The sequence below is a fragment of the Colletotrichum lupini genome, chromosome 3 (assembly GCF_023278565.1).
Source record: "Colletotrichum lupini chromosome 3, complete sequence".
In the NCBI taxonomy this organism is placed as follows: Eukaryota; Fungi; Ascomycota; class Sordariomycetes; order Glomerellales; family Glomerellaceae; genus Colletotrichum; species Colletotrichum lupini.
In genome coordinates this window covers 1,977,031-1,988,487 of record NC_064676.1, presented here as the reverse complement: position 1 = coordinate 1,988,487, position 11,457 = coordinate 1,977,031, and the positions used below count along the sequence as shown (strand labels likewise).

The following is an 11,457-nucleotide window of genomic DNA, read 5'->3' as shown; positions in this document are numbered from 1 at the left end:
TATAGGATCTCGTAAGGGGTTAGCCCCTTAAAATAGAGCTTATATTAGTATTTAATAAATATAGAATTTACCTAAGAGCCTTATTTAATACGGGAGTTAATAAGTATAAATTTATAAATAACCGCGTAACCCCTTTATTATAATAGTTCTGCGCGGCCCTATTTTATAAATTATTATACTTAATCCCTACTACTAGGTTTAATAAAGAGCGATTAAATAATATTAGTATAATATAAACCGCTAACCTATATATTAATCGATAGGTCTTTTTAAAAGCACCCCTCTTTTAGCTTAATACGAGCCGCTACGACCTAATTTTAAAGTAAAAGTAGTTTAAATACTACGGGGTAAACCTTAATATTCGCCGCTAACGGCTAATATAGCCTAAGGACCTATTACTATAAGAAACGCCCTTTATTATTATTAGGGATATCGAGGACTTATATACCCCAGAAGTTATCGACGTATAATACTAAATCGACGCCGATTGCTAATAAGACTTATTTAAGATAAATATAACCCGCTATAACTAAAAGCTTTAGTAATAATAAGCGAAGGGCACGCTAATTAGGATATTACTACGCCTACTAAAAATAATAGCCCGTTAGATATAGTAGTTAGATAAGGCTAAAAATATAAAGAAAATAGAACGCGCCCTTAATAGTATTACTATCGCCCCTATAAAGAGGATTAGATAGTAAAAACTATACTTAGTAGTATTATAAATAAATATTACCTTTATTAACGCTCCCGTATTTAAAAAGAACCTAAAGTAGAACGATATTAAAATAGGCTCTATATTACTCTATAAGCTAGACCGTATTATAGAAAATAAAAAGGAGGAGGCGGACCCCTTATACGACGATAACTAAGTTATTTATAACCTTATAATAACTAACTTACTAAAGTACTTACGGCCCTAGACCGACGTTTTTAATAAAGCGGCTAGCGATATACTTATACTTTATAAGCTATATAATTATAAAATCGAGCTCCTAAATAGTAATAAAGAGAAGCTAACCTACTACCCTTTATATAAGTAATTAGTACTAGAGCTAAAGGCTATAAGAGCCTATTTACTAGAGCACTTATAAAAAGGATTTATCGAGCTAGGTAATGCTCCTTTTGCGTCGCCGACGCTATTTATAAAAAAGTATAATAGTAGTCTACGCTTTTATATTAACTTCTATAAGCTAAATAAGGTTATAAAAAAAGACTGCTACTTATTACCGCTTATTAATAAGACCCTCGTACGGCTAAGTAAAGTAAAGGTATTTATTAAACTAAATATTAAATAGGCCTTTTATTATATTCGCCTCGACCTAGCCTCCGAGGACTTAATAACGTTTAGAACCCGTTATAAGGTATATAAGTATAAAATAGTACCCTTCGGGCTCTATAACGGGCTTATTACGTACTAACGATATATAAACGAGATACTAATAAAGTACTTAGATAACTTTTATATAGCGTATATAAATAATATCCTAATCTTTTTAAACGACCCCCTCTAGTACTAGGAATACGTTATTAAAGTACTAGACCGCTTATAAAAAGTAGGCTTATAAGCGGATATTAAGAAATATAAATTTAGTATTACTTTTATAAAGTACCTAGGCTTCGTAGTTTTTATAAAAAGTATATAGCTTAATAAGAAGAAAGTCTTTATAGTTAGAGATTAGAAGCTACTTATATTACTTAAGGGTATTTAGTCTTTCCTTAGGTTTTATAACTTCTATAAGAGATTTATAAGGGATTACGGCCGCTTAGCTAGGCCCCTTATAAAATTAATAAATAAGGGAGTTCTTTTTAATTTTAATACTAACTACGAGACGGCCTTTAAGGCTATAAAGCTAGTACTAACGTTAGCGCTAATTTTTTATTATTTTAAGCTAGAGCTACTAACGCGGCTAAAAACTAACGCCTCTAACTTAGTATATACCGGAGCGCTACTATAATAATAAGAGGAAAATAGGTTATAGTACTTAGTAACTTTTTATTTAAAAACGATAAGCGGCGTAGAGCTTAATTACGCTATTTATAATAAGGAAATACTAATAATAATACTATATTTAAAAAAATAGCGCGCAGAGCTTATAAACTACGAATATAAGTTCGACGTTATTATAGACTATTAGCTATTACTATTTTTTATAACTAAGCGCCTACTTAACTTATAATAAGCCCGCTAGGCCGGCACGCTAACGGACTTTAATTTTTAGATCTATTACTACCTAGGGAAAGAGAACGTACTAGCTAACGCCTTATTATAGAAAATAGAGGATATCCGTACTTAATAAGTACTAAAAGAGGCTAATAGGACCTAAGTCCTCTTATTACTAAGACTATTATCTCCTAATATCGTAGCAGAGCTATAGGCACTATTAAGCGCCGTAGTTAGTTAATTATAGTTTATAATTAGCTCGCTCTTATTAAAAAACGAGTTCTAAGGGTATTTATTAGTAAAAAAGATTTTAAAACTTAATAAAGACCTTATTATAGCGTCCCTTGCGCTAATACGAGCGCTAGCGGCCGAAGGGCGCGAGTACTAATTTATTTAAAATAACGGATTACTAATAATAAATAGGAAGCTCGTAATACTTAAAAAAGAGAACCTTTATATTATAGTTATTTGCGAGGTCTATAAATAAAAGCTCCTCGCCTACCTAGGGCATAATAAGGTTATAAAAATAATTAAGTAGTAATACTACTAGCCGGGCCTAATAGTAAATACTTATTAATATATATAGAACTATTATACCTATTACTAATTATAAAAGCCGCGCGACAAGCCCCCGGGGGAGCTAAGGCTACTTTTAGTACCTAACTACCCGTAGTAGCACATTTTTATTAACTTTATAACTATCCCTACTAATTAAAAAGGATTCGATAATATTTAGGTAGTAATAGACCGCCTAGGTAAGAGGGCGATGTTTATTCCTTATTATAAAACTATTATAATAAAAGATATAAGCTAAATATTTTACGAACGGGTACTACTTATCTTCGGCTTACTAAAGACTATTATATTAAACTAAGGCCCCTAATTTATCTCTAACTTCTAGAGGGAACTTTATAAGATTTACGGGGTTAAGCTATAGCTATTAACGGCCGACTACCCCTAAATAGACGGCTAAATAGAAGTACTAAACTAATATATCCTATAATAGTTAAGACTATTAATTAACTAATATTAAAATAACTAAAGTAATATACTACCTACGGTCGACTTTACCTATACTACTTAGCTTAGTAAGACTATAGGGCTATTATTATATAAAATAGAATTCGGTTATTAGCTACGGCTCTTTTTTAATTAGTTTAAATAAACCCGCTAATTCGGCTCTATAAAAGAAAAGCTAAATTATATTAATACGTAGCGTATAGCCTAAGGGATATACGAGGCCTAGGAGACTACTAAGGGTAATATAAAGGTCGCTTAGGTACGATATAAAAAGTATACTAACTACTACTAGCGCCCGGACGACCTAAAGCTAAGAGACCGGGTCTTTATTAATACCTCGTATTAAAAGTCCGCCGATACGAATAAACTATAATAGCTATAAGCCGGGCTATAGCTTATTATTAATACCGGATAGGGGGGTATATAGATTATAGAACTATTAGTAAGTAGCTAAGTATACCCGGTCTTCTACTTAAATAAGCTAAAAAAGGTTATTAACGACCTATTACTTAAATAGAACTAAGACCCGCTATTACTAATTATTAATAATAATAACGAACTAGAGTACGAGGTCTTAGAGGTCGTTAAATTATGCTTATATAAAGGAAAACTATAGTACTAAGCGGATTAAAAGGGGTACGATACGGATCCGACTTAGTATAATATAAAGAGCTTTAGATATATACTAGCGGCGCTCTAAGCGTTCTATTACTAATACCTAACTACTAAGGGCCCGCTACGGAACTTAAATATATAAATAGAAGCTACCGCGGCTAGCGATTTATTATTATTAAAAGAGGATAATAATATAATAATAGTAATTATAGCTATAGATTCGCTAAAATAAAGAGTAATTTAGAAGTTTATTTTTTTAATATTATAAATAGCGCCCTCTAGTATAGAGGGGGGGGTAATATTATAATAATAAGTACTAAGGCCTTATAGGCCCTATAGCTTAGCCTTAGGCTACGAGGCTAAGCTCTTAGTAATTACGTAACGAGCTAGACCGCTAGGCCCAAAGGGCTAGCTTACTAGCTTCTACTTACTATTCTATTTTTTCCCTTTTTACGTTAAGTCTTTAGTTAATTAGGTTAATATAATAACGTTCCGACCTACCTCGAGTTCCCTTTCGTAATAACTAGAACTTCTTTATAAAATTATTATAACGAGGTATTTACTATTATAAAAAGAAGAATATTTAATTTAGCTAAATAATAATTCCTTTTTATAATAAAGGATAGTATTAATTATTCTTAATTTTAAGTACCTACTTAAAGCTAAAAATCGAACTTACTATTTAATCTCGACTTTATATTACTTATAGCTAGCTATTTAAACCTTATCTCCGCCCACTTTAGCTATACTTTTTTTTTCCCCTCTATATACTTATATTAAAATAGTATAACTAAATAAGACTAATAATAGCCTTACTAACTTAGCTAGTTAGGTATATAATAAAAAAAGTACTAACTAAACGTTTATTAATAATCCTAATAATCTAATAACTTTTAATATTAATTATACGAACGCTTCTAAGTTATTATAATACTCGCTAGTTATTAAGAGTAAAAACGACGGACTACTTAAAGTAAAAAACGAGGATAACGACTTAGTAAATAAAGAGGACCCTAGACTTAAAACTAAATATAAAGGATTTATTAGTTTATTTAATATATATAACTTATTTATTATAAACCTACTTCTTAAAAGACTTAGAATATTTAATACTTAACTATTTATAACGCTAAATAATACTACTTAAAGAATCTAAAATTAAATAAATAAGAAGCTATTATCTTAACTAGAGAAAATAATAACTTAAACCCCGATTATAATTAATAATAACTTATTATTTATAAAGTTAGAAATTAAAAATAAAAAAGCTAATAGTACGAAGTTATTATTAAATAACGATAATAATTTTTTAAAAATTAAAAAAGGGATTAGTAATAAAGAGTTTAATAAAAAAAAATCTAGTAACGGTATTTTATTTAACGAAAAGCTATTAATAAAACAAAACGTAAAACTAAAAGAATAAAGAATATAAGTAATAAAAAGCTAAAAATAATAACTTTATAAAAAAATCCTCTTTAAAACGATTTACTAAAAAAAATACCCGTACCCTTAAAGCTAACTCTTAATAATCCCCTAGTATAACTAATTAAAATTAATTTAAATATATTTATTTTAAATAAAATAACGCCTAAGTAGTATTACTTAATTCCTAAATTAATATAACGAGGTCGGCTATATAAAAAGAATTATAATAACTTATATTACGCTATAGTATTCTTTAATAATAACTTAGATAATATTATTTTCTTAGAGTTTAATAAAATTTTAATTATAATAACTCTTTATTAAATACTTATAAATAGCTAAAAAAAAAAGTAATTTATTATTATATCCTATATATAGAGCTTTATATAAGATTATTAAAAAGGAGGTAATAGCTAAGGAAATCGTAATAGTAATATATTTATATAGCCTTAGCCCGTTAAAAAGTTAGTAGAACTATTTTAATTAAATTAAGTTATTAAAATACTTTACCGTTTATAATTTTATAGAGCCTAAATACGATAATATATTAAATACGCTTCTTATTATTTATAAATAATAAAGGTTAGTACTTCGAACTATCAGTACGACTCCCGGGCCTTAATACTTACTTTTAAAATAATTAAAGTAATTACTAATTAAAAAAAAAAGCTTAGGGATATAATTTTATAATATAATATAACCCTAGTTTAGGATAATAATAAAGAATTTTATAAGTTTATATAAAAGATTATTATTAAAACGATAATAAATAATAAAGCGAAAATAATTCTTTTTTAATAAGAAATATAAAAAAGAAAAGAAAAAAAAAAGCAGACTATATAATAAAAATAACTAATATAACAATTCTTAACGACGAGTAAAAGATAATTTATAAAAGGGTACTCCGTAATCTTAACGCTAAATTATGGGAATAACTTAGTAACTTATTATTAAAATATTATATTATTAAATATAATAATTATAATTATTATAAAATATTTTAAATAATATATTTATAATAATTACGATAGTATTATATTATAATAGCGTTATATTTAAAAGAAATAATTAGGGAATATAAGTAATAAGGACGTTATAAAATTTTAATTAGGGAGTAGGCTACTATACTATATAGCCATAGGCTATATACTATAATTAGTAGCGACTAGCTATAACTATATATAGGGGCTTCTGCCCACATTAGGGGCTTCTGCCCACATTACCTAGAAGAATCAACCACTACTTGACACATCATATTGACCCTACCTTTGCCCCCGGCACTGCAGGTGCCCACACGACTTTTGACCACGGCTTCTCCACCCCGCAACTTACAGCTTACACCCCTGCAACTCTTTTTCAAGAGGAGGAAAAAAAAAAGAGAGAAGCCCAATTGGATCCTGCCAGGCTCATGCCTACCTTACCCTAGCGCGACTCCCAGCGCCCTCTCACTGCCGAAGCGGAGGGTGACGTCGGGATCGTTATCGTCCTTGTGACTTTGGACACGAGCGGGATGGCGTGAAAGGGAAAAGAGACTGAGAGCGAGCATCCCAATCCAGCGTTTAGTCCTTGCCAGAGAAAAGCTTTCCTCCAAGTAGGCGTATGCAGGTAATCCAGTAGGAACGTCTAGAAGTGAAATCATATCTCGTACAAAGATACAAGTTTTCAATTACAGAGTTCTCGACCTCTAAAGACGACCAGAATACGGCCGAACGCTCAGCTCTCATCCGCACCATGATACCACGGGAAGCCCATCGCGATCACGAGCAAATAAAACCTTACCCCAGAATCCGCCCTCCTTCTGGAAGCGCGTCGCACCAGATTCGCCGAGGTTTGGACATGTAGATCACCCCGATTTCTCCCCCGCTTTCCACAAACGAGCCGTTCGTGCGGAGGGCGCAGCGGGAACTACCTTGGGCACAACCAACCTCCAAGAGCGACGGCGGCGGCTGCCAAAAAAGTCCCGTTCTCCCTTCCCCTCCCTCCGCCACGGAAAGGACATTCGGATGAACTTTTTAGCCCAACGGCGCCGGGCAACGGACGCTGAATGTGTCGACCCGATCCCCCGGGGCTTGATGATCTGTGTCGAATGATGCGAAGCGTTGTCATTGGACTACTCCCTGAATAGGAAATCCATCATCCGTTGTAAGAGTGTTGATTAACGAGATGAACCCCTGTCTCTAATACATGTACAAGAAAAGGTATGTTCAACTGATCCGGCGAAGGGACTCGCTGCCTTCTCCCCGGGAAACCGCATCACGCGGAATATAACAGAGAGCGTGGAACCCCCAACACAGCTCTTACACCATGGGATACCCACACTCACCCGCATCCCCCTGCGTGCAAAACGGCATCTGCACCGGCTCCGACCTCACGCCACGCGCCACCATCCTCTCCCGGAACTCAGCCAGCCTCGGCGCCGCGTCGTACTGGCTCCGGTTCTGGCCCGAAGCGTCCCGTCGGCCCGACCACAATACCTCGCCCGCCGCGCTGGCCCGCGGCCACAGGATCCCGTCGATACTGACGGGGTCAATGGACTCGCTCCACGCAGCCACCTCACCGCCAAGGACAAGCTTGGCTTCCGTCTCGGTCAGGTTGGCCCGCGGGTCGTGCGAGTACATGAGGCGCCACCCCTTTGCCGGCGAGCACCAGTCATTGAAGGGGAAGAAGGCCTCAAAGGCGGCTCCGTTGTCGAAATTCATCCAGTGCCCTCTGCCGCAGTCGGAGTACTGGTATACGTTAGCAAGGTGAACTCTTCAGTATGGACGTCAACAATACCTACCCAGTAATTATAGTTGCTGTCAATGACCTTATGGCCCTTGCTGGTCAGTTTCTTTACGGAATCGCCTCCCAACCAAGACTGGATCACGACGTCGTCGCCGAGCGTGATGTTCCACTCGAGCGGCATCTCTTCCCAGACCAACGGGATGAGCCCGTGCTTGCGGATTCTGGCGTGGTTCTTGTCCATGAACTTTTGCAGAAGCGGTTGCAGGACCTCACTCGAGTTGGACCGGATACCCTCGTCTAGCATTGAGTCGTTCTTGTTCAGCTCATCGCCACCAGTGTGGAAGTATGCCGTGTAAGGACCGACCCTCGGCAGGAGATCGTCAAAGAGTTTGTCCAGGAACTCGTCGACTCGGGTATCGTTCATCTTGAAGGCACCACATGGTGGCTCTACGCACCACCACGTGTACGGCTTCTCGTTATAAGCCACAATCAGCTCCGGGTAGGCAAAAGAAACGGATCCAATGTGTCCCGGCATATCGATTTCAATCACCGGCTCAATTCCGCGGTGAACTGCGTACTCCTGGATCTTTGCCAAATCCTCGGGCGAATACGACAACCCTTTGCGGTAAGCACCTTTGGCGGCTAGATCGGGCATCGCGGGAATGTCAAGCGGCCATGATTGCGAGTCCGTGATGTGGATGTGGAGCCGGTTGAGCTTATTCCAAGACATGGCGTCAATGACCCTCAGAACATCCTGAACGGGGAAAAAGTTACGCGCCGTATCGATCATGATTCCGCGGTGGGAGTACTCTGGCGAATCCTCAATCGAAACGGGCGCCAACGTGGTATACCAGGAGGTGCCGGATGTGTGCTGGTGGAAGAGCTGCACAAACGTCTCAAGACCTCTCAAGATGCCGGTGGAGGACTTGGCCGTAAGCGTCGCTGAGCCATCCTCTGTGATGTTGAGCGCGTATGATTCATCGACGTCACCAGCGACAGGCTTAAACGTGCTGGGCTTATCCTCTCCAGTCTGTGTAATCTGCAGCGACTTGACTGCCTTCTTGTCCGCCGCGTACACATCTGGCTCAAAGTCACTGTTCTTCGGGTGGAACTTCCAGGGCACGAAGTTTTGCTGGAAAATGGCAGCCATGGCGCGCGACACACCGCCTTGCACAATGTCTTTGCTGTTAAACGTCGAGCCCGAAGCCGGGTTGTAGCCATAAGTGTAGGGCAGCTGCACATTAAAGAAATTCTCAGTACTCTGTGTCTCATCATGGGAAGTGGAATTGGAAGCAGAAGAAGGGCGCCAGCGTACAGATCCTCCATTATACGTGATTTCCAGTGTTTGGCTTATGAACAGAACACTCTTGCCAGTGGAAAGCTTCTTCGGGGCCGGCCAGATACCGGCACTGACCTGGCCCACGGCGAGGGAGAGGGATACGAGTAAGAGAGAGGGTAACATGTTGACGATTTGGGGACCCCGTAATGAGAAGAATTAGGAAAAAGAAGAAGGATGCCGTTCAAACCAACGGAAGGGTCGAGGCTGGTTATATGAACAAGCTAGGGTGATGCGCGGTGGTCTTTGTGGTGTGTCTTTGCACTGTTCCTGCGAACCACAATTCTCCGAGATAAGGTAGAGAGTATGATATCCTCCTAGCCACCAAACGAACCGAAAGATTCGTCCCGTGCCACTTTCAGCTGCAGAAGAAAGACATACGAGAGCGCAGAAGTAGTTGCCCGTCGACTCTGCTGCCTTTCCTTTCACGGATACCGCGCAGCCAAGTCTGGTTGGTGGTTGGGAACCAAGCAACCAATTGACAGTGTGGTGCACAGAGCAACGTTACGTTACGTCAAGCTTTGAGGTTGACGGAGCCAAGCTCACTGTACGCTTGACGACCCACGCTACTGCTGACGACGGAGGGGCTGGCTGATGGGGGGAGGGAGAGATCCTCAGGCCTGGTCGATCTCATGCGGTTGAGAAAAAGGAATGAACAAAATCAGAGCTTCTCGAAATTGGGTAGACCGACGAACTGGCCTTATAAGGTAAATGTACCCCGTACGTTGGATGCGACGTGCCAGACCGGGCTGGGGCAATGGTACGATCCAATATGTTGATCCCCCCAGTATTCGGTTCCTGATAATCTAGGGAAAATAGTAGGCTATGATTCGTTTGTTGGTGGCGATGAACAAGGGGTATGCCTTCATGGGAGTAGAGGCGCAGGGCGGATGAGAAGAGGCAGCGGCTGTGCTTTGACGCCAATCCAACGCCGGGTGATTAAAGGAGCTGATGGAGCCGGGAGGCGCGGAGAAGAACCGAAGAAACAAGATGCTGGTTTTGCAGGAGGCGATGGCGTTGGGATGGTCGATATGTTGGTTTATGCTCTCATAATAAAACTAGTGTCAAGCGCAGCTAAGAGCGGGAGAGCGCGTGAGAAGCGACAAAGGTGGTAGATAAACCAAGCTCAATAAGGATACAGGTGACAAATGCTCATGAAGTCTCGAGATTGACAGGAACAAGACAGATTGACTGCTAGTATCATCTGGTCAAAGGTCAAAGTAGCGTCAACGCAGGGACTCCTGAAGGTAAGAGCGGGCATTAGGATCATCAACACCGCCTGTCATGAGCAACGATTACAAGGATGACAGGAGGGGGAAGGAGGAGCTGGAGGAAGTCAAGGGGAGGCGCGGCAGAAGCCCCCTCCCCCAAGCCAAGGACCTAAACCAGGCCAGGGCAGCCAACCGTCATGGCAGCAGGGGGCGGGGAACGGCACCTACGGCCAAACAACTTTAATTACCGACCAATCAAGCACACAGAAACCTCCGATCCAAGGGCGGCATTGTCTCCATCGACAAGGAAACAAGAAACGTAATTAGAGTATTCTCTCGTAAAGCCTTTCTTTCGGTCTCGCTCAGTCGGCAACAGTAGGAGAAGCATTTCGATGGCTTTCGAAATGCGGCAGACCAAACTCTGGATACGCGTGCTGCAGTCAATGTTCAGCGAGAGAAGTCCGAAAAAAAGTGAGAAACCATAGCTGGTCACCAGACGCACATCGCAAGCCAAGGCAAAAAGCCAAGAGCGGAGCGTGCTGGGTCGGTACCCACAGCTTGCACACACCAACGGCGGTCCCATCTGCAACCATACCTACCTACCTTATGTAAGATTCTTATCTTTTACAAGACCCGACACATGCCGCAAGAACATACAAGGGCATCGTACTGCATTTCGGACCTCGACAGTGAGAGATCTGGAAAACATCGATGAATCTTCGACACTAAGATTAAGATTCTGGTCGCCGCAGTCTCATCACAACTCTCATACATAGAGAGGGAAAGTAGAGAGCTCTTTCCTTTGTCGTCACCCTGTTTCAGCTGCCACCCGTATAGCGTGGGGGCTTTGAGACAGACTCTGGCCTGCCAGTAAGATATTAACCAATATCTTTGGTAGTGACTGGTGTCATGCCTGGAAGTAATGGCGGTGTAAGGCGCCATAGTCTAAGGCATCCGTAGAT

At 39.3% G+C, this 11,457-nt stretch overlaps 2 protein-coding genes across 2 annotated transcripts; both read right to left on the bottom strand.

Annotated features, from left to right (window-relative positions):
- Positions 1-7,236: 7,236 nt before the first annotated feature.
- On the bottom strand, positions 7,237-9,410 carry CLUP02_05330 (glycosyl hydrolase family 20; the record flags this gene model as incomplete). The annotated part of the gene is made up of 4 exons (XM_049284338.1): positions 7,237-7,301; positions 7,548-7,950; positions 8,004-9,182; positions 9,264-9,410. 4 exons carry the CDS (start codon positions 9,408-9,410, stop codon positions 7,237-7,239), a joined length of 1,794 nt encoding a protein of 597 aa, XP_049141481.1.
- A 33-nt stretch (positions 9,411-9,443) lies between these two features.
- CLUP02_05329 (uncharacterized protein) lies at positions 9,444-11,437 on the bottom strand (the record flags this gene model as incomplete). The annotated part of the gene is made up of 11 exons (XM_049284337.1): positions 9,444-9,528; positions 9,619-9,732; positions 9,793-9,904; positions 9,980-10,107; positions 10,137-10,342; positions 10,424-10,475; positions 10,561-10,664; positions 10,761-10,929; positions 10,989-11,052; positions 11,153-11,248; positions 11,308-11,437. The coding sequence occupies 11 exons, from the start codon at positions 11,435-11,437 to the stop codon at positions 9,444-9,446; spliced, it is 1,260 nt and encodes a 419-aa protein (XP_049141480.1).
- Between the last annotated feature and the right edge of the window lie 20 nt (positions 11,438-11,457).